General features: G+C 37.7%; 1 protein-coding gene across 5 annotated transcripts in view; it reads left to right on the plus strand.

The window, feature by feature from the left end:
• EPHA6 (EPH receptor A6) overlaps positions 1-24,387 on the plus strand; it is a 928,471-nt gene that overhangs the window by 887,174 nt on the left and 16,910 nt on the right. For all 5 annotated transcript variants that reach the window (XM_031661852.1, XM_031661826.1, XM_031661827.1 and 2 more), the window contains one exon: positions 11,753-11,902. In XM_031661852.1, the coding sequence (XP_031517712.1) occupies positions 11,753-11,902 (150 nt within the window). The remainder of the gene's footprint in view (positions 1-11,752; positions 11,903-24,387) is intronic.

A 24,387-nucleotide genomic window follows, 5' to 3' on the forward strand; every position in this document is an offset into this window, starting at 1 on the left:
GCTGGCATTTTGCCCCTACCCTAGAAATCTGTGAAACTTTGAACTTGAGAGAGATGATTTAGGGTACCTGGAAGAAGAAATTTCTAAGCAGCAAAACATTAAAGATGTGACCTGGCTTTTTCTGAACACATACAGTTATATGTGTACACAAAGAGATGGTCAGAAATTGGAACTTATGTTTAAAAGGGAAGCAGAGTGTAAAAGTTTGGAAAATTTGAAGCGTGACCATGTGGTAGAAAAGAAAATCCCATTTTCGGGGGAGACATTCAAGCTACCAGCTGCAGAAATTTGCTAAAGTAAGGAGAAATCAAATGTTAATCACCAAGACAATGGGGAAAATGTCTCCAGGGCATGTCAGAGATCTTCATGGCAGTTCTTCCCATCACAGGTCTGGAGGCCTAGGAGTGAAAAGTGGTTTCATTGGCTGGGCCCAGGGCCCCACTGCTCTGTGCAGCCTGAGGACTTGGTGCCCCATGTCCTAGCTGCGCCAGCTCGTCATGGCTAAAAGAGGCCAAGGTACAGCTCAGGCCATTGCTTCAGAGGGTGCAAGCTCCAGGCCTTGGTGGCTTCCATGTGATATTGGGCCTGCAGGTGTGCAGAAGACAAGAATTGAGCTTCGGGAGCATCTACCTAGATTTCAGAGGATGTATGAAAATGCCTGGATGTCCAGGCAGTAGTCTGTTGCAGGAGCAGAGCCTTCATGGAGAACCTCTACTAGTGCAATATAGAGGGAAAATGTGGAGTTGGAGCCCCCACACATAGTCCCCACTGGGGAGCACTGCCTGGTGGAACTGTGAGAAGAGGGACACTATCCTCAAGACCCCAGAGTGATAGATCCACCAACAGCTTGCACCATACACCTGGCCCCATGCAAGTCAAAAAAAAAAAAAAAAAAAAAAAGCCACAGGCACTCAATGCCAGCCTGTGAAAGCACCCAATGGGACTGTATCCAGCAGAGTCACAGGGGCAGACCTGCCGAAGGCCTTGGGAGCCCACCTCTTGCATCAGTGTGGCCTAGATGTGAGACATGGAGTCAAAGGAGATTATTTTGGAGCTTTAAAATTTAATGACTGCCCTGTTGGGTTTCAGACTTGCATGGGGCCTGTGGCCTCCTTGTTTTGGCCAATTTATCCCATTTGGAACTGAAAGACTTACTCAATGCCTGTACCTCCATTATATCTTGGAAGTAACTAGCTTGTTTTTGATTTTACAAGCTCATAGGTGGAAGGGACTTGCTTGTCCCAGATGAGACTTTCGATTTGGACTTTTGAGTCAATGCTGGAATGAGTTATAACTTCGAGTGACTATTGGGAATGCATGGTTGGTTTTGAAATGTGAAAAGGTCATGAGATTTGGGAGGGGCCAGGGTGGATTGATATTGTTTGGCGCTGTGTCCCCACATGAATTTCATCTCAAATTGTAATCCCTATGTGTCAAGGGAAGGATTTGGTGGGAAGTGATTGGATCTTGGGGGCAGTCTCCCCCATGCTTCACTTCTTGTGATAGTGAGTTCTCATGAAATATGATGGTTTAAAAGTATTTGGCAGATGCTCCTTCACTCTCACTCTCTTCTGCCACCATGTAAGACATCCCTTGCTTCCCCTTCACCTTCTGCTGTAATTGTTAAGTTTCCTGAGGCATTTTCAGCCATTTGGAACTGTGAGTCAATTCAACCCCTTTTGTTTATAAATTACCCAGTCTGAAGTAGTTCTTCATAGCAATGTGAAAACAGACTAATACAGAAAATATGAGCATTTTAATAGTTCTTTCAGCCAAGTCTGCCTTTCAAATAGATTTATTTGTATTAAACATATTTTGGTATTTCCAGCTCCAGGTACTTCCAGACATTCTTCCAAGTTCTTCTCTACCTTTGGGGGTGAACCCTTCAACCCCATCCTTTCCCTGGAGTGATGTTCTTCAGTCCTTCAGATAATTGTGCCCTCTCTCCTATTGAGTGTACTTCAGTCTAAGTAGCTGACCCCAGACAGACTGCCTCTAAAGATGTCATTCTTCATCTTTTCTCTCCTCCTTGGATGATAGTCAGAGCTAACCTTTCTGACAATGGTAATTTAAGGTCACTGTTCCATTCTAAACCAATATATCACAAAACTACCTGCAATAGCTGCAAAAGAAGACCTGCTGCTCAGATATGTTCCAAGCACTGTGGATCTGTCAGGAACAGTCTAACTTAATGTATAAAGTGCCTGTGGGCATAACAATGGCACAGGAAGCAACTGAGTTCTGCACTAACACTTTCTGTCTGTTTCCTTAGACAGAAGTGAAGGTTGTTCCTTCTGTCTTAATTCACTGGGGTATTACATATATTAACAAATCATAGAATATTAGACCTTCATATGAACTACAAGATATCACAGTCCAGTTACCCCTATTTACAGGAAAATCTGTAACTTGCCCAAGATCACAAAACCGCTTAGAGAAGAAAGAGGGCCAAGAAGCCAGGATTCAGCTCTGCAGTTCTTCTGTCTCTCTACATTGCATGCTGTTTGTCCAAAGCAAGCACCCCAGGATTTATGAGAATCACCCTTGTGTATACTTTGGAGTGCTATACAAGTTTTCCATTCTTTTTGAATATTTGTTTTTAAGCAGAGTTTGCAAATACTACTAGTATAAATATAGATATACTTTACTTTATGCAATTTATTTTCCCTATGACAGGATCTAAATTTTTTCCTCAAATAAATATCATCCAACCACGGATAGAGATAGATGGTGTATCAGTCAGTGATATGCTTTGACTGTGTCCCCACCCAGATTTCATCTTGAATTCCCATGTGTTGTGGGAGGGACCTGGTGGGAGGTGATTGAATTGTGGGAGTAGGTCTTTCCCGTGCTGTTCTTGTGATGGTGAATGGGTCTCACAAGATCTGATGGTTTTGAAAATGAGAGTTTCCCTTCACAAGCTCAATCTCTCTCTTTGCCTGCTGCCATCCATGTAAGGCATAACTTGCTCCTCCTTGCCTTCCACCATGATTGTGAGGCCTCCCCAGCCATGTGGAACCATGAGTCCATTAAAACTCTCTTTTGTAAATTGCCCAGTCTCAGGTATGTCTTTATCAGCAGCAAGAAAATGAACTAATACAGTCAGGATTCTCCAGAGAAACAGAACCATTAGGAGATATATATACACACACATACACACACACACACACACATAATTATATGTATATATACACATACACATACATAATTATATGTGTATATATATATAATTATGGGAATTCATTCACGTGATTATGGAGGCTGAAAAGTCCCAGGATATGCCATCTGCAAGCTGGAGAACCAGGAAAGCTGATGATATAATTCAGTTTTAACTCAAAGGCCTAAGAAAGGGGCAGGGCCAGGGGAGAACTTGCATGGGTCCCAAAGTCCAAAGGTCTAAGAACCTAGAGCTCTGATGTTCAAGAGCAGAAGATGGATATCCCAGCTCCAGAAGAGAGAGCAAACTCACCCTTCGTCCACCCTTTTGTTCTATCTGGGCCCTCAGTAGATTGGATGATGCCTGTCCTCAAGGAAAGCTTCTGTACTTAATCTACTGATTCAAATGCTAATGTTTTCCTCCAGAAACACTCTCACAACCACACTAGAAATAATGTTTTACCAGCTATCTGGTCATCCCTCAGGCTAGTCAAGTTGACACGTAAAATTAATCATCACAGATGCTACGGAGATTAATCATTGCTTTGTATTAGTATTATTCTCACAGTACAACCTGATAAGAAAGCAAAGTACCCACTCTTTAATGTTACACATCAAATTGATACCACTGATATAAAAATGCTTTATAAAACTGTCAAATGTTATATATCTGAAGAGTTATATTTTCATTAAAGATTTAATGTGTTAAATATCTCAATATTAACAATTGCCAATGGCCTGGAATAATTAATCTTTCACTCCCCTTTATGATTTATGTTGTGCATGTTTTAAAAAGAAAACCCATTACTTTTGTGTTAATTTCCATAGTTCTTTGCCATAAATACTACAAATACGAAACTTTAAAAATCACTATTTAAAATGCACTGGGGAGGGTGGACTGGGGTAGGTAGTCTTCCGTACGCTGGGTTTAAAAAAGGGAAAGAGAGAATACCTCAAGAGAGATGTTAGAGAAGAGTACTGCTGTCCAGATAAGAGTACTGCTGTCCAGATAAGAGTGGGAATAGTATTTTTAACTCATTTTAACATATTATCAGCTATCCCCCTGGGTGTTTACCATACAGTATATTTTCAAAACCATAATAAGCAATAGGTTGTTTTGAAAAAATTGCCTGTACTGTCAGTAGTGTTTAAGTTATTTACACTCAGATACAATGGCAATTCTCATAATAAAGTACATATTTATTCTCCCACACTACAGTAACATTGTGTCCTACATTATCTACCTTATAGGATGAAATAGAAAACTAATTTTACAGATGTCCCCCAGAACAGTGTTATTCACTTAATGATGTAGCGCCTATGTTCTCACTGAAAGAGAATACTGAGAAATAGATGGCAATGAGTTATTTTCAGGAACAATTTAAGAGGAAGCAGGTGAAAAGGATCCTAATTCTTCAGGGTTTGAATAGCATGATAAGCAGTGTTTTATTACAGGAACAACAAAAAATTAGCATTCACCGAGCTGCTTATACATTTAAACAATGAATAAGATTGTAGTATAGTTCTAAATGTTCCAGATGAGAAGAGGAAGAGAGTCTTTCCATAGTTAAGAATTTTTTTAGCAAGTAGAAAACAAAGCTGATGATTTAGCTATTCATATTTATTTGAAATTGTTTCTCATCTGCCCCTATTCTCTATGAAAAATACACTGTAAAACAAATTTCAAAAGTAGATAATTGTGTATTTCATAATCAGATGGAAAGGTAGGGTTAGAGTTAGGGTGGGGGAGGGACAGGGCAGCGACACCAACAGGGCCAGGAAGATAATGGAAATAGGTCAAGTGTGTCTGATGAAAGACTTGGTGAGAGGGTGGAGCAGACGCTCTGGAGAGCCCATGCCCTGTCTAAAGACATTTAGTTTCAGTTTAAGAAAATAAAACAAAAATAACTTAGCCATGAAAAGCCTAAATTCAGGCCTTTTTCAACCCAAGGACCAATAGTTGGTGAGCTCTGGGTTCATGAAATATAAAACCCTGAGACCTCAGTGAACACCCTCATGAAGATCCTCAGCACACATAATGAAAACCTGGAACAAGGGATAAAAAAATCTTATATTAGATTTTTTAAAAGGTTAGTTTCATATGTTTGTTATCTAAAACAATGCTGTTTACCATCAACTTATCAGGTTATAAAAATTGGTTATTAAGAACCAATATTTTAAAAATACTGTGCCAAAAAAAGGTTCTTTTGCTTAGAGTAAGAGTGTTTTTAATCTGGCATCTGTGAATCTTGAGACATTGATACAAAATTGTGTGCACATGCACAATCTCATGTGCATGCATGCATGTATGTACATACGTGACTGTGTCTACGTGTGTATTTCAAGGACAAACGTTTCACAGCTTATCCAGTGTGCATGACCTCAGAAAGAGAATAGAAACACACAGCAAAAGCAAGCAATCCAGACACAATCCTTATCAGGCAGGTCAAGCTGCAGACAGAAGTCTGGCCTGCCAGCATTCAACCATAAATGATGTTATATAATGACAGAATCCTACCTGTGAAATATTAAGATAAATATAAATTTATCTCCAGTCTTGGAAGGGCACTGGCAGGACAACGGCAGGAGTTTAAGCATGGGACCAAACTCACTGGACCAAGACACACAGATTTTCTTGAACTGGGCAAGACAAGGTCTGAATTACCAGAACTGTTTCAGAGACTGTCCATCAGCAGAATTGACTTTGCACCTCTGACTCCTAAAAGCTGTTGTTTGAGAAGATCATCCCTGAGCCTGGGCATGGTAGGGGTGAGTTCAGTGATTCCACATGAAGGAATTGAGATGCTGATGTGGCCTGGAAGCCAAGTGAGTCCAAAAAAAGACAAATTTTGGATACATAATTAAGGAAACAGATAACATTTACTGAGTGTCCACTGGCTGCTGGCTGCTAAGAGGTGCTTTGTGTATACCATCTCTTTTAATCCACTTAATAAATGTTATCCAGAAGTCAAAATATGAGAAGTTTCTCCTTTGTACTGTAAATGAATTCATTCCACTCTTAGCCTTCAGTCTTTCTTCAAGTAAAGACAGATATTATCTCCATATTTCAGAAAAGGATAAAACTTTCCAGAGTACCAAAGTTTCCCTAGATTTGTAAATCTCAATAAAGGAGGAATATACATGCCTCTCTGAAAGAGGCTGGGCACGTAATTTTAAAACACATGCACAATATGATACCATTTTACACTATAAAATAATTTGTTGATTTGGGGAATACAAACTAGGAAGAGATGCACAAGAGATGGATTTCTTTCTCAAGATCAGTGATTCTCAAGAGTAAGAGGACTATCCCCCTAGTTAGGGTTGTCTATTATAACTAGTGAATGTGAGATCATGCTGTGACTTTTTGGGATGCCATAGTGAATTCAGACAGAAGACCCCAGAATGCTGACCTCTCCATCAAAGCTCCTGAAACAAGACCACCTCTGCCACACATAATCCCACCAACAAGAAATTACAATTTAAAGTCGTCCTCCGGTAAGCATATTAATGCCTTCTTTGTCTGACATCAGTAAGACTCCATATAATAAGCTTTCCAAATAACCAATGGTTACCCATTAAGAGTTAAAAAATAAAAAGGAAGAAAAAGTCAATGTCTTGGTTTCAAACCTTTCCAATATATATTATTCATGCTGTTGCCTTCTTAAACAAAGTGTTTAAGTTACTTTACCTCTTGCTTACCACTCATGATCACCACTGTAACCATGAATTATTAGCCAGGGATGTAAACTAAAGTGTGCTTGCTTCCTTTTCTGTCCGTCATCAGGCTGTCTGCTCATACCGTCTTGGTACCAGCTCATATGGCCTATCTCTTTGCAATTTAATGGGAGCTGAGAAATTCCGGGCAAATGTCAAAACTCATTATAGTTTACTATTTTATGGTCATTAATTCAAATCCCTTCATTTTGCAGTTCTGAAATCTAAGACTCTAGAGATTAAGCTTTGCCCAAGGTCACACAATGAACTATAGTGAAGTTGTGTCTTACAATTTGTATTTCAGGAAGAAAAACATTGTTTAGTTAAAATTGCTCTTAAGGATTTTTAAAATTATTCTTTAGTATAATATATACTCATTAATTGAGTACTATAGAGATAGACTGAGAACATAAGAAAAGTCTACAGACAGATTACTGTCTATTCAAACCCTTTACCTTCAAGATAACCATCAAATCCAGTAAATGAGAAATGGAGAGAGACATTTTAAGTGTTCTTGCTTCTCTACGGAATTTTTCCATTTGGTTCCAGTATTAAGCCTCTGTATCCTTACTACATTTCAATTGATTGGTCTCTCCTCTGAAGATTAGAGGCTTATGTAGTAATACTCAGATGTTAAATGCACCTATAATGCAACTCCACTCTGGGGATACAGGGCAGACAAAGATATACAAATATGCAGTACTCCTTGTTCCCTCACCTGCACTTTTTCAGCTACAACTGACTACCTACTTGTTAGATAACAATCTCTGAATATGACCTGGAAACAGAAAAAACACAAAAGGTTTACTAATAAACATTTCAGTACCCCTCCAGTTTACTTATTTCCTGTTTTTCTTTTGTTCCCTAAGGTATTAAGCTTGCTCTGTAAGAGAAGTATTAGTAAATGAGAAGTCATTTGAGTTACATGCAGTCATTTTGATTAGCATCTTTGGTAACTTTTTTCTCTCTCATAAACATATGGTAAAGCAACATGTAATGTTCCAATAAGTGTGATTTCAAATCTAAAGTACTGTTTGTTCATTCCTGAAACCTGAAGCAAACATCTGGTGGTTAATGCTTTGAGAAAAAAAGTACCTTAGTGCATTACCTCTGTGTATGATTCAATATCATGGGCAAAAATATGTAGATGAGATCAAGCCACGAAAGTTTAAGTTGATCCATTCGATTAAAAAGGAAAAAGAAAAAACCCAGGTGCTTCTGTGTTTCCTCTAATATAAGGAACGGAGACTACGCAGTAGCCTTAAGGGCTTCTTCCTTTCTGCCTCATCTTGCACTTAGATACAAACTGTATCCAGTATACATCCTCCCATTGGAACAAAAGGTGTGACTGCTTTCCTATCCCTATTCCATGTACGCTCAGAATTATTCTAGTTTGTGCATACCATCGGGTTCATATTATCATGCATTTTGTTAATTAGAATTCTATTTCCTACATTAAACTTATGTCCAATTTTTTTTATGTTTTATTTTAAGATGTATTCCAGTTCATACTTTCCATTTAAAGATAATAGTTGTTGGCCGGGTGTGGTGGCCTATAATCTCAGGACTTTGGGAGGCCAAGGCAGGTGGATCACTTGAGGTCAGGAGTTCAACATGGACCATAACCATGTTGGTCAGCCTGGCCAACATGGTGAAACTCTGTCTCTACTAAAAATACAAAAAAATTATCTGGGCATGGTGGCAGGTGCCTGTAATCCTAGCTACTCGGGAGGCTGAGGCAGGAGAATTTCTTGAACCCCGGAGGCAGAGGTTGCTGTGGGCCAAGATCATGCCATTGCACTCCAGCCTGGGCAACAACAGTGAAACTCCATCTCAAAAATAAATAAATAACTAAATAAATAATTTTAAAAAGGCAACAGTTGAAATAAAATTTTAAATAAAGATGCACTGTCCATTTTGTAATGTTGTTCATTTTAACAAAGTATTTTGAAAAAGAAAGTTTTTTTATAGTGGTAGAGTATTAGTCTGCTAGGGCTGCCATAACAAAACACCACAGACTGGGTGGCTTAAACAATAGGAATTTATTTCTCACAGTTCTAGAGACTGGAAGTCCAAGATCAAGGTGCTGACAAGCTTGGCTTCTCCAGAGGCCCCACTCTTTGGCTTACAGATGGCTTCTTCTTGAGGATGGCCTCAAATGGCCTTTTCTCTATGCCTGCATGCCTCTGATACCTTTTCATCTTCTTATAAGGAAAGGACATAGTTATATTAGATGAGGGCCATACCCTTATAAATTTATTTGACCTTAATTACTTCTTTAAAGACCCTATCTCAAAATATAGTTGCAGTGGGGGTTTCGGCTTCAATGTATGAATTTTAGGGGAACAGAATTCAGTTCATAACAGGGAGCAATGCCATTAATCAAATATTCTGTAATATCTTCCCCTTGAAGAAAAAAGTCTTATGAAGGAAAGTGATAAAGTTTTCATTTATATGTAATATCAAATTATTCAAAATATAAATTTATATGTGAATAATTTATATGAAATATCATTTATAAGTGAATGAGTGAATGAACATAAAATAACCATTAACTTGCTTTTTGGCCTATCTTAATAGAACCCACAAAGATTTAGCAAAGAAACAGCCAGACAGGCTAGCAATTCACACTTTTACATATTGTTTTCTGGAACAAAGGAAAAGATCCAGCATGAGAAATGCCAGATGGGACTGCTGCCCTTGTATACGTTCTCGAGTCAAATTGAGAAATTTGGTCTTTATTTTCTGGAAATGTGGCTTCCATATTGGAAACAAACCTGAATCTTACTCAAATAGTTTCAATATGCAGAGCCACAAGACTGAGGCACTTTAGTCACAAACATAAAATAAAACAAGAATACTGTAGTATTGGTGCACAAATACAAGTAGAGGTATCCTTACCCCCTTGTGAAGATCACACCCGGTTTTTAGAACATGACTTTATGTTTGGTTGGATCATTTGCAGTGTTCTCATTCCTGAATTTTTTTAGTGCTTTGGATTAGGGTAGATAGATTTAGCAAATAAAAATAGAGAGTGAGCAGTTAGGTTTGAATTGCAGGTAAACAATGATTTGCATTTTTTTTTTTAAGTATAAACATGTCTCATATAATATTTGGGATGTACTTATACCAAAAAATTCCCATGTGGAACATACTTATAATGAAAAATTATTTGTTATTTATCTGAAATACAAATTTAACCATGAGTCCCTTATTTTATCTGGCTACCCTACTTTGGGTTCAAGAATGAATTTTCTCCCCTTGCACCTCCCTGCCCCCCAACACTCTTAAGCTACTGTCACCAACTTTGTACATTTAATTTCCTAGTCTTAATTTGGTGCTGCCTTTAACCTTTGCCCCAACGCATGAAAACCTCAGGCTTCAGGCTTCCTTCTATTCGGCTGCTTCAATATGTGGTTACAGAATCCCTGTGCTTAAGTATTACACCTTTACATCATATGATAGCATTAGTATATATAAGGTACCTAATAATACTGTGAGAAATCTCTAAACCTTGAAATTTCTAAGCCCTGGGCTCAGTGTGCTCACTTGTAAACTCAGGGGATTGGATTCAAGGTGTTTTCCCCAAGGTTTCTTCTAACAATTCCATGTTACTAGTCTTTGAAATGAGGGTTCCATTAGTGCTGTCCTGTGCCTTGTGAAACCTAAATTGTTCCCATTTTAGATTAATCCCTTTTTTTCTGAGTAAGTAGTGTTTACTAAATATTACTAAATAAGGAATGTTTAGATCACTCAGTTTCACCTTTAAAGATACTTAACCTAAATTCCTTAAGGGCCGAAGAACACACTTTTATTTCTTTCCACCCCTACTTGCACCAGGCTTTGCACACAGTGGGTGATGAGATTATGTGATCATGATCATGGACAATGTTGAAATAATCCCTTTGTGGTGGGCTCTGATAGTCAAATATAATTTTTTTTATGAACCTAAGCCATCTCCACGGTTTAAGACAGCAATCTGGGAGCTGCTCATTGTTCTCTTCCGCCATCTAGTGGCGCTAGGGCTGCTTTCGTCCCCTCAACTCGCAGTTTGGAGCTGCACGAATTTTAAAGATTGTAAATCAAATGGATGATTTGTTTTATTCTTGTCATTACAGTAAAAAGGGATTTATAGAGTGTTTCAAGATATAAAATGTAATAAATGTTAATAAAATTTAAGTGTAACACAATGGCAGACTTTAATTCTTGAACCTTTAGATTAAATTCATGCAATTTAATTCCTTTAATATGTTAAAATGTTAAGTTGAAATTGAAGAATAAAAATATAAGCTATATTAAAGTTTTTGAAAGAAAGATGATCTTTTCAAGGTGCGCTTATATACTAGTTAAAAATGTTTTCATATAAAATAAATGTAATCATAGCAGATGTAAAGGAAAGAAAGGGAACGAAATAAAATTCTGATAAGTATTGAATTGGTAGAGAATGTTTCCTTCTTTTTTTAAACACTTGTCTTCAATTAAGTTAGAGATTATTCTCATTATTATTTATAAATGCAATACAATGTTTAATGAGTGTTGAATATTTAGTTTTAATGTCCTATAATCTGGAACTTTCTTCAAATGGCATTATAGAGGGGTTTATTGGGTGAATCTAAAGTAAAAATAAATTTCTCTAATGAATGAAATAAAATATTTCTGAAGTGTGACTTATTTCCCATTAAAGCTATTTTTCCTGAATAATTAGAGGAAATATTTCTGACATTTCAACATTATTCTGGCTTTCTTTTGGTTTTAATTTAAAATGCCAGTGCTATTATGAAGTATTTAGATCTTTCTAATAAAAAATATTTAATTGGAATACCATTTTGTTTTTAATACAATGATAAGCCAGCTAAGAAATCTCCAATGTGTTTTCCAGGGTGGCAAAATCCCCATCAGGTGGACAGCCCCAGAAGCCATCGCCTACAGAAAATTCTCCTCAGCAAGTGACGCATGGAGCTATGGCATTGTCATGTGGGAGGTCATGTCCTATGGAGAGAGACCTTATTGGGAAATGTCTAACCAAGATGTAAGTGCTACCAATAGTTAAACTGCCATTTTGTGAATGTAAACACAGTAGCTTGAGGGGGAAATATGCTTTTTGTCCTCACTCAGATTGGCCTTTATCTTCCTGAGAGCTGCTCATGGTCTATGGCTGAGTTTGAGAAGCTGAGTAACCTTTCACTCTGAGATGTATTTGGTGTCCTCAGGGACAGCTGCCAGGCTGTGCCATGTGAGTGCCTGATCCACATGTTACATCTGAGATTTCCACGCTCATTCTAATGACGTTTGACTGTGTTTATGCAATAGCCTTGACCTACAAGTAAGACAAAAGAAAGAGTAATGTTTACTTTTTATTTCTTCCTTAGGACATTTCAATGCACCACTGTAAAGAACAAATTAATTTAGACTAGATATGACTTAGAGGGAAAAAAGTGAATGCTTTCAGGCAATGCATTGTCAATATATGCCATCTAGTACGGTTCTTTTGAGATACATGACCCGTATTGCAAATTGTTTTGTTTCTATTTTATCTATAAAACTACCTTGCTGGTTGATACTATAATATTATAGAACAGGAGAATTCACACATTTAACCCCTGTGACCTATCCACAGCGATAGAGATAGTATTCAAAAGATACAGGTACTCTGACAATGCATGTAAGTGTACTGTCAGAGCTGACATTATATTTTAAGTTCCCACTTTCTCATCTCAAAATTCAGGCTTTGTCTACTCACCTGTTCTTCTCAAAGTATATGATGGTTTCTCATACAATGGTAATGAGAAATCACCTCTAATGTGATTCTGAATGTTCATAGGTGAAAACAAAGACTATGTAACTATAGATAATCCCTAAACACTATCGCCACATCTCATTTGCCAGTTTTAACACAACTTAAGCAACCCACACACACCTCCACACCTCACACCGTCCCAATCTCAAATTGTCCAAGTATCTTAAGGACTTAATTACAGAGAAAATTTATCCTTTTCTAATGTCAGGCATAGATAAGATTGGATTTTGGTTGGCTGGCGATGGCTAGTGTTTCTCCCTGCCATATAGTACTGTTTTTGAAACTGACTCCTTAGTACTGTGAGTGTCTACTGACTCTGTGGAAAATGCTAAGTCCAGAAGCCAACATAGCAGCAGGCTTGAGGCCAAACACACTGCTCAGTCGTTGTGCTCCAACATCAGACTGCAAAGCCAGTGTGGCTGGGCCCTGCCGAGCATTTGCCCTTAAGGACAAAGTGCACCGTAACCAGCAACCTTTGCTCCACGCCCCCAATACTTAGACTTTTTAGATCTGGGTCATTTGCCTACAGTCTACTATTCATCAGGGAATCTTATTTGAAGAACCCCTTTGCTCTTCCCTTTGCTCTTCAAAGCCACTGGACTTTGTTTGGGGCTGTTCCTGACTGCTTTTCCAGTTTTTCGTAAAACTGAATTCCAGAGGCATAAATTTGTTCCTTCACTTTCAAAAGGAACCCATGTTTTGGGATTTTGTTTGTTTTGTTTTGTTTTTAATCAGTTACCTTAGGTAGTAAAAGCCCTGGTTTCAGTCACCATAGTTCCTCTTCTGCCCTAAACTCAAGATAATGCTTGCCTGCTTGTTCTATTTTAACACAACTAAAATAGGCCATTCAAGCAAATGCCCAGAATAAAACGTCCTCCTACAGATGAGTTACAGTCTTCACTGCACAGAAGAGGCTGCACCTCAAGTAACCTCCCTAACTGGTGTTCTGTTTAGTTATTGTCTTAACCAGTTCCCAGAAGACTTAAAAATTTTTAAATTTCTAATTCAGAGGGCCCCAAACTTTACTAATATACTGGTATCAATAAGAAGTTATTGAGCATCCATACATGGCATATGTTTATTTATTTGCAGATTACATAAAAGTACTACTGTACTAATATGTTCATTTAAAACTATTTAGTGAATATCTTCTCCATTCTAGGACCTAGGCTTTCACCAGAGAACAAATACTATATTTGGAAGAGACTGTAAAGATTATCTAGGCCAATCCCTTTATTGGTCATGAAACCGAGGCATAGAGAAGTGACATATTTCCTTAAAATCTCATAGTGGTGACTTACTAATGCTCTTAGAAAATAATTCCAATAAACTTCTAGAATAGGCCATGGGCAAGGAGAAGAGGAATAATTGTATCTTTCATGGTGGTTTTGTTTACAGTCCACGTAGCTCCTCATATAGGGCCAGTGGTTTCTTGCCCTCATGCAGCTTACTTTCTGATGGGAGGGAGACAGACTATAAACAAAATCAATAAGAGACATAGTATATAACATGACAATCACTGCTATGGGGGAAAAAAGCAAGAGAAGAGAATAAGAATTGGGGTGTTGACTTAAATATATATATTGCAAAATGTATTCATACAAGTAATTGTTTATGGTCATAAAGGTCATAATTATTATTAGACATTCATAAACATTCTTATAACAGGAGGATACAAATAAATATAAAGAGCAGTTCCATGATTTTTCCTGCCCCCCAGATTTTTCTTTTCTTTTCTTTTCTTTTTTTTTTTGTTTTTTGTTTTTTTGAGACGGAGTCTCGCTCTGTCGCCCAGGCTGGAGTGCAGTGGTGCCATCTCGGCTCACTGCAAGCTCCACCTCCCAGGTTCACGCCATTCTCCTGCCTCAGCCTCTGGAGTAGCTGGGACTACAGGTGCCCGCCACCACGCCCGGCTAATTTTTGTGTGTGTTCTTGCTAGAGACAGGGTTTCACCATGTTGGCTAGGAGGGTCTCGATCTCTTGATCTCATGATCCGTCCACCTTGGCCTCCCAAAGTGCTGAGATTACAGGCGTGAGCCACCACGCCCGGCCCCTGTCCCCCAGATTATGGCACCACCCATTTAGTAACCATGGTCACAGTTATGTGAACCATAACTCAACCATGAAAGACACTTAACTTTAAAAGCTTTAAAAGTGCCTCACTTTCAATAAATACAAGAAAGGGGTTACATGATTTTTAATGTCCACTTTAACAGTAACATGCTATGATTTTATAATCTCTGAAGAAATCGTTATTATATTTTTCTCAGCAAATGGAATAAGGAATGATTCATAATATTCTTTTCTGGTGTTTAGGACTTTCCTGAATCTCTGCAGAGGTGCCAAGAATTAGATAGGATGTCCACAAAACAGAAGGACAAATGAAGATGCCAGACCACAAGACAGATTTTTTAGGAGAGCAGCTTTTGCCCAAATGTGTAGTTTTCAACATAGACCACCATGTAAATTGTTCTTAATAATTGTAGCCTAAAGTAGTCCAAACCTTGTTGTCCCCCCTTCCTTTCCTGGATCTTGCCCAAAAGTTTGCCCAGCCATTCTGGCCATGTATATTGGTGATCTGTGTCCAAGATGACCATTTAGAGAGTGATTTTTGCCTGTTAAACCTCATTTGGCCACAGAGGCTCTATCGGGAACTGGGAGAAGATGCTGCAGCCAGGAATCGAGTTCCAACATTAAGCTCATTCTCATTGGTCCAGGGTTGCCAATGCTCACAGCACAAGGCTGAACTTCCTCCACCCAGGGCCTGGTGGTTTTTCCACCAGGTAGGGTGTAAGCTGTTGTATTGTCATGGTCTTGACGTGCATTACCAAAGAATATCCAAGCAAGAATCTGGGAAAGGGAGAAAAAAGAGGATGGAGGCCTGGGGGGAAAAAAAAAAAAAAAAAAAAAAAAAAAACCCAAACCTTGAGGTCCTCACATCAATCCAAGACTACAGGAAAATAGTCAGAGCTAAAATCTTTTATGTATCTTGCGAATATTTTTGGCTGCTGCAGTAAAGAGAGTTGAAATTCTGTTTAGCTGCACATATTGGAAGTCAGCATAACTGTGACAGATCCCGTAACCAGGATTTTGTTTGGAAGCAGAAATAGCTTAATCAAAAACTTCCCAGCTGCTCTCTCCAAATACTGGCTATTCCCTATCTGTCCTGCATTTCTCGTTTATTTGATCAAAATATGGTATTATGTTTGACTTTTTCCAAGCAAGGCCTACTTTAAATGAAAATGTGATAGACAATACAAATTTGACTATGTTCTGTGAGAATATTTTATATTTTTGCTACAATTTAGTGAATTTAACAAAGCTATTCATACAGATCAAATGGAATATTACCATGCTTTATGATTTTAAATTAGTTTAAGAAATTTCAGATTGTTTTTATGAGTTTCTCCATTCTGCAGACTGTTGTATATTTTATTACAATGAGCAATTCTGAGTCTGCAGAATCCGTTTTAGTGAATAATATAATGAGTTTCCCAAAGGTCAGTGGTATTATACTTTAGGGAAAGGAAATAAGAAAAAAAAGAGTACACAGAACTAGTCCGTAAAAGACCTAACAAAATGTAACAGCAGGTGCCATCTGCCTAGCCATTCAGCTATTACTTACTAAGCATGCACCAGTCATTAGACCAAATGTGCATGTGGGTGGGGATGGGTAATTAGAAAATCCAGTTCTCAGTAGGCCAAGTATAGTAGCTCACACATATAATCAATGCTTTGGTAGGCTGAGGTGGGAAGATCACTTCCCAGGAGTGCCAGACCAGTGCGGGGAACATAGCGAGACCCTGTCTCTAAAAATATAGAAAAAATTAGCTGGGTGTGGTGGCGCACACCTACAGTCATAGCTACTCAGAAGGCTTGAGCCCAGGAGTTCTAGGTGACAGTGAGCCATGATGTGCCACTGTACTCCAGCCTGGTGACAGAGTGAAGTCCCGTATCTTAAAAAAAAAAAAAAAAAGGAGAAAAAGAAAATGCAGTTTTCACTCTCAAAGAACCCACTATGTAGGTAAAGAGATAAAATTCTGGTATTTTTAAGTCTATCCCCACCCCCAAATAGAATGTAGACTCATTAAGGGTGAATTCTGTGCCTTCTACTTTTTTTTTTTTAATGGAAACAGTACTGTGTGAAAATACAGTTATTGTTTGATACATATATATGCCAAGAAAGCATAGCATGCAGACTCTATTTTTCAGGGTTCTTTTGATTATAAATGAAAGAAACCTAACCCAAAGTAACATAAGCAAAAATCAGGAAATTTTTTCATCATGAAACTAAGAAGGTGGTCCAGCATTGCTCAATCCAGAGGCTCATGCAGGATTTTTAGTGCTTGCTAGGTGCATTGACTTCATTCTCTCCTACTGCTAAGTTCTTCGCTGTCTGCTTCTTTACACTCCAGGGCTCAGTATTCCAGCTTTGCAACCCCAGCAAAATGAGACCTTCTTTCTGTGAAAATTCATACACCAATCCCAGAGGAGACTCTGGCTGGCTTTGTTAGGACCTTGCCCAACACTAAAACAAAACCATGCCAGGGAAATGGATACTATGATTGCCCCAGCTAGGTTTATATGCCAGTCTGTGCATTCAGAGGTAGTCGGAGCACTGTAACTGGCAGTTTCCCCATAATTACCTCCAGTGAGGGAGGAATTCCCCAAAGCAATGCAGTTGTGCTATCAGAAGGTGTATATTACTTTTTTGGTATACATCATTTTCAAGAGCAACTTTATTTACTTCAGTATCAAGTGACAGCAAAATATTAACATTGTGAATCACTGTATTCTAATGAGGCAGCAGATTATATTGAAAAGACCAGTCGGGCTTTAGAACAAGATCTCTCAACCTTAGCACTATTAACATTTGGGGCCAGATAATTCTTTGCAGATAAATATGTTACATGCTTTGCAGCACATTTAGCAGCATACTCAGCCACTAAGAAGCAGATGCCAGTAAAACCCTCCCAAGCTGTGATAACCAAAAATGTCCCAGATGTTGTCCAGTCATCAACATAAGATGGAGGGAAAAATCACCCCCAGTGAAGAGCCACTGCTTTCTAGCTAGAAAGATCTGGGTTCAAATCCCAGATCCACAATTCACTAGCCGTATAATCTTAGGCAAGTTGTTAAAGCTTTCTGAGATACTGGGTATACTGAGGTTCAAAATACCCAGCTCTGGAATTTGAAAGAATTAGAGATAATATATGTAAAGTATCTGGTACATAGGTGTTTAATCAATGGTAATAATAGCTTACATTTTCTGGTCATACTATGAGCCAAGTATTTTATAGTATTAGCTCATTTAATTTTCAAGCTTTTTCTCTGATGTAGGTAACCATTATTACTCCCATTTCTAGATAAGATAACTGAGGCTTAGAGAGTACAAGTGGCTTACCCATGGTTACATAGCTGGTTAGTGATAACACAAAAGTTCAGGCCCCCTGCTTACTCCAAAATGCATGCTTTTACCCATTAAGCTCTATTGTGGACGTCTAATTTTCAAAGGAGTCTTCATACCACAGTTCTACAAAATGAGATCAAAGCACATTTAATTATGCCTGCTACTCTATCACAAGAGTAGTATTTTTATTGTTTCCTATTAGCAAAAGAATGTGGATTGACTCCCAGTTGTTTGGAAATATAAATATTTTCCACAGGATTTTTGTCTTGATGTTAAAAATGTACCATACTGCCATTATATTTCTTAAAAATATTTAAGGCAGTAGCTTAAAATCAAATTTTAAAGATTGACATATTTAACCTATTACCAGAAACATTTCACAAGTACCTTGAAAGTGTGTAGTCCCTTGCTGTTTTCTAGCATATGAAGATTTTTTTCTTTTTTATAAGGTATTTCAGGGTAATGTTTTATGTTATTTTCATCCAAGTTCAAAATAATTATTATTTACTACATAATGGAAGTACACTGTAATGCTAGAGTTACACATGCTCCAAAGATGATACCAAGGGCACTGCGGTTCTTCCCTCCAACACTTACACCACGTAATGTACTTAACAGAAGAAAATGGAAGCAAAACATGAACAGCAGGCAACATTAAATAACCAAATCCCCACAGAGCTCATATGTAGGGAAAAAAGTAGCGACACTTAAATGAGAGGTGACTTAGCTCAAGCTAATGACCTAAATGTAAGATTGGAGTCTTGGGTTTTGTTTTGTTTTCTTTTCTTTCCCCTGACATGATGCTACTAAAAAATAAAAATCACCTTGAAGCAGTTTGAAGCCCAAATGCCTCCTGGGTATGGTATCATTTAGGCATATGCTAGCTACCAAACTAGTTCAGTTTCCCAAAAAGAGAACTGCTATCAGGGAGCATCTCATTTGAGGTTTACTAGGAAACAGGATGCTTCTCAGTGTTTTTGTTTTCATTTATTTTTCCCTCCTTGCTTTTCAAATGCTTTTAAATAATAATGAGTTTTGCTTTAGATTGCTTTCTGAAACTTACCCGAAGGGGAAAAATATGGAGTTTGTCATTAGAATTTTATTTTTATAGGTGATGTGGTCGGAAACAACCTTTTGATCTTAGCTGAATTGATTCGTTTTTTCCAAATTTAAGAAGGAAGAAAATAACCTTTTACTGTACTTCCTGTTTGTCCTCATAATTCTATAACCTTTCTCAATTATGTGTCAGTACTTCAGCCAAGAATGGTGGAAATGTAGAATCCACTTACCTGAAATGCAGCATGATTTTATGACTCGGAGAGTCCAGTCATTTCCGATTTTTGTCTCTGATTAGATTTTCCAAATTCTACTTTATTATGTAATGGTCCTAGTGTAATGATCTGTGTAAGACACTACAGTAAATTTCTAAAAGCCCATTTCTATTATTTCAACCTTCCTTATTACAGAAGACTTTTTACATTTATTTGAATATGTATTCTACCAAAGGAATTTTCAAAAAGACCTTCCTTTTCCTAACTTTTCAGTAATTCCTACTGTTGGTAAATAGGCTATCGCAGTATTTTAATTAAATACATACTAATTACATGAGTATGATGTACATCTGCTACAAAGACAAGAATAATAGGGGATATTATGAGATGTAATCAATCATAAACAATTCAAATAAGTTTCAAGGAGAAGAAACCAGTAACCAATATGGTACTTCCACAGTATAACTTTCAAGGGAAAATTTTTTTAACTGAATGACCACAAAACTAGAACATGTGTACATGCCAGCAATATTTTCATAAATAATTAATTATACCTTTAATTTCTATTTGGAAGAAATGTGTTTACCAGCTTTAGATCCTATGATTTTTACTCATTTTCATGCTCTTTGGAGCCTTTACAAAGAGGGATTTTCAAATTCCCTTTTTCTTTGTAGTCATAATCTATTTTTCCATAGCTTTTAGAGATTTTTAGTGGAACCAGGAAATGTATTATTTAGAGTTGTCTACTATTTTTATAAAATCAAAATTATCCACCAGTGAAGAAATCTCATATTTTCCCAGAGAGTGCTTGGGAAATGGCCCTAAGTCTTAAGAACATCAGCTTCTTAAAGAAAAAAAATAGTCTCAGAAAAGTAGATTTGGAATGTGTCCTTGTATTTTCAAAAATGTGATTTGTTGTCTAGGAACTGGCATAGTAAGAAACACTGTGGTACCCCAAATCTTCCTAGCTTTACTTTATGAGGATATACTCTGGTTCTGTCTGTATTTTTATCTCAGCATAGAGGTCCATCTAAGCACTTGGAACTCTGTGAGAAATATTCCTTAGAATGGAGACCAAATCCAGAATTAAATTTACAGAAACTCCAGATCTAGAGATGTTACCAAATTTCCTACAGACTAAATCTTTGGTTTCAATGACCAGAAACATAGATTTTTGAGGTGAAAGGTACTATTGCAAACAGAATCCAGTCCTCTTTTCTTTGTCAATGAAGAGTCAGAGACTTGCCCAAAGGCAGAGCTTGGTCAGTGACAGCTTAGGACTTCAGTGAGGTTTCAGGCAACTCCTTCTCTAATGTTTCCATGACTTACAAACTGAATCAGACTTTGTTAGGAATGAAGATTTTTTAAATGATAAATCATGTCATCAACAACTTTTTGACCTATGAGAGTCCTACATGTTGTTCCTCATTTTGTCCTCTCATTGAACAATCCGAAAAAAAGAGACCTCCTAAAGGACCAACACTTTCCATTTTATATAGGTCCTTGACATGCTATTGTGACTTCCAGAAAAAAACAATGGAGAATTGTCTTAAATGTAGGATTTTAAGAAAGTTGTTGGTTTTTTTTTTTTCAATCTTACAGCTAAGAAGAAAATCTTAAAAAGAAAATCTTAGGCTAAATAACAAATTAGTCTCTGAAAAAAGTGTTTTCTGTGTCTAAATATTTCATCACTGTAACCCCTTTTTTCTATCTTTTTATTAGTATATCTAATTTCATTTGGCATTTGATTGCTTTTAACTGAGTTATACATTCTGAATGTTGAAAAATATTGAATGAGAAAGTATATTAGTCCATTTTCACACTGCTATGAAGAAATAACCAGAGACTGGGTAATTTATAAAGGAAAGAGGCTTAATGAACTCACAGTTCTCATGGCTGGGGAGGCCTCACAATCATGGTAGAAGACAAAAAAGGAGTAAAGGCATGTCTTACATGGTGGCAGGCAAGAGAGTATGTACAGGGGAACTGCCCTTTATAAAACCATCAGATCTCATGGGACTTATTCACCATCATGAGAACAGCATGGGAAAAACACACCCCCATAATTCAATTACCTGCCACTGGGTTCCTCCCATGATATGTGGGGATTGTTGGAGCTACAATACAAGGTGAGATTTGGGTGGGGACACAGTCAAGCCATATCAGAAAGTATAAAGTTACAAGTGTTATTTACTTACAACCACTTTTCTTCTGCCTTTCTTCTTTTCCTTCTCTCTCTCTTTATATTGCACACCAGGAAAATGCATTACCAGTGTTTTCAGTGTCACCGTATTATGAATATAAATGTCCTAATCTGTATAAGTAATCATTATCACAAAAAGTAAGTATAGACTGTGACTCTCTGCTTTGCAATCCCCCTTCTACCTGAAATTATAGGTTTTCCACAGAGATGTGAAAAATATTTAGAAGGAAGATAAAAATAAAATCATTTCATATTCCATTTTCTAGTGTACATTTCATCCCTTGTTAAATTTTGAGACAGTTTCTTTTTAAAAGACTGTATAAATAACTAAATTCAATGTGCCTCTCTTTTGGAGATACCTAACAGCCTTATAACATAAAAATGTAATACCCTGCAGAGTCTAAGCAGTCCTTGCTCAATAGTATTGTTCAGAGATGTCTCAATATCTTCTTATTGACTAATACTTGTTTTCCTTAATATAAGATGTGCATTGCCTTCTTTGATTCAGAAACCATCAAGAAAATTGGAAAACTCATCAGATTCAGCAAGAGCAGAACAGCCTGCTATGTGCCCCAACTGAGCCTTCTGTTGATTCTAGGTTGTTAAAAATTGTGATGTCAATGACAAGAAACCAGTATGATCTATTTAGAATAAGCAGCCAGGTTTAAGATAATAATTTCTGGCAGAATCTAATTCCTTCTAATTTTTCATAAAAATTATCATTGCAGTCATTTTCATATTTTTTCACATTATTTTAATTTTCTTCTTACATTTTAAAATAAGGGTATAACCTTGTATAACTCTTCTCCCAAAGGATGACAGCCTACAAATATCATAAAACCAAACTGTTACAAAATTCTCTCTAGTTAATTACCACCCTTTCATATCCTAAAACAACAAACCTCAATTAGTCTTTTAGACAAAGCACCCCATATGCTGCTCCCTGTCAGTCCTTAATTAGGGAATCAGAATATACTTCTAAAGCAAAACTTTCCACAAAGGAAATGTTTATGAAGATAAAGGTTAATATAGGATTTCTCAAGCTTCTCTGAAAATTCAGCTTTCATAAATCACGTATGTCAATTGGCACTCCATTCTTTGACTTAACAAGGCATTGTGCTAGATGCTGGGAACACATGGAACAAAGAAATAGTCACTGCTCTGGAGGAGCTCAGTGCCCCCAAGCTGAGAGACTACAAATGTTTTGTACTGACTGGAGCCAAGGGTAAAACGGGACACAGCAAAGGTGAGGACTGAGAGCCAGGCACATGGTGAGCCATTGCAGAAATTCAGATATGGGAGAAACATGATCACAGGTCCACTTCAGTAGGATTGCTTTCATTGCATCGTGGGGGATGATTGGTGGAGGAAAAGGAGAAGCGAGGAGACCAATGGGGAGGCCTTTGCAGTGATCAAAATGGGAAATAAATCATTTGAAGACAGAATGAAAAATGGAACAGATTTAAATTTTATGAAGGCGGTAGAATCAGCATGATGAGTTAATTTTGAGCAACAGGAAAGGCAGAGGCCCAGATAACTCCCTGACCGCTAACTTGAATCACTAGAAGAATGGCAGTACCCTTCCTAAAGGACAAAAATCCCAAAGGAGGAGTGGGTTTAGTTTTGCACAAAATAAATCCAAGATACCTTTATGAAGTGATGTATCCTATAGGTGATAAATATAGAAATCTGGAGAGAAAGCTGAGCTAGAGCTGCAGACATGGAGACCATAAGCAGATAGGTGAGATAGGTGATAGTGAAAGCATGGAGTATATAAGTCCCACAAAGAGACCTCAAGGTCTAATTCTGGGGGAATGAGTCAGAGATGTGGTGCAAGACTCAGGACAGATTTTATCTACCACTACTGTGATCGAGAGGCTATCATGATGATAATATTAAGCTATTATTCATGAAAGTACTTGCTATGTGATATTGACCCAATCTTTTAATCAGTTTGAGCTTTGGTTTTCTTACCTATAAGATGTGTACAATCATACTCAAATAATAAAGTATTTTGAGACCTAAATTAGGTAAACTGTGTTAAAACACCTAGCTCTGAACTTGACACATAATAAACTCTCAAAGGTATATATGTTGAATCTGAAACCAGAAAGCTCATAGAAAATTGAACTCATCATCACTCCAGTCCCAGACTTGCTGCTTCTCCTCTGTCCTCTCTCTTTGCCGGCTGACAAAGCCAAAATTCTAGAAGTTGTTTGTCGCCTCCCTCTACTTGTCACGTCTAATCTCAGCCCAGTCCTGTCAAATCAGTTCACTTCTTGAACACCACAGCCATTGCTTCCACTAAGGCCTGGACCACTGCAAAGCTCCTTCCTGGATCCTTTGACTCCCCAGTGCACTCTCCGCACTGCAGCCACAGTGAGCTTTTCTAAATGGGAAATCTAACAAAATTTACTTTCTAAAATCCTTTTCCCCTTTGCGTAAAGTCTAAGTTTATATCATGCCAAATCCTTCATGATCTCAAGAAACATAATTTTACGTAACCTCACAACCTCAAAACTCACCATTCCTCTCTTTGAAGACTATTCTAGCCACCTAAATCTACTCGCATTCTAGATCACATCTCCTTTCCTCAACCCGCCCACTTGGCCCTCCACCCTTTCACATACCCCTTAAGGTCCGGTCACCTCCTGCGAGAAGTCTTCCTGAGGCTGGGTTAGGTACCTCTCCCACATGCTCCCAGAACAGCCTGTTCTATGTGGCACTTCTCATATTCATAGTCCCTGGTCACTCTCAATAGATAATGCATTTCTTAAAGACAGAGATATACCTGACTTGTTACATTATCCCTTGAATACAGAATGGTCAATAG

This window comes from Papio anubis, chromosome 2 (genome assembly GCF_008728515.1).
Source record: "Papio anubis isolate 15944 chromosome 2, Panubis1.0, whole genome shotgun sequence".
NCBI lineage: Eukaryota > Metazoa > Chordata > Mammalia > Primates > Cercopithecidae > Papio > Papio anubis.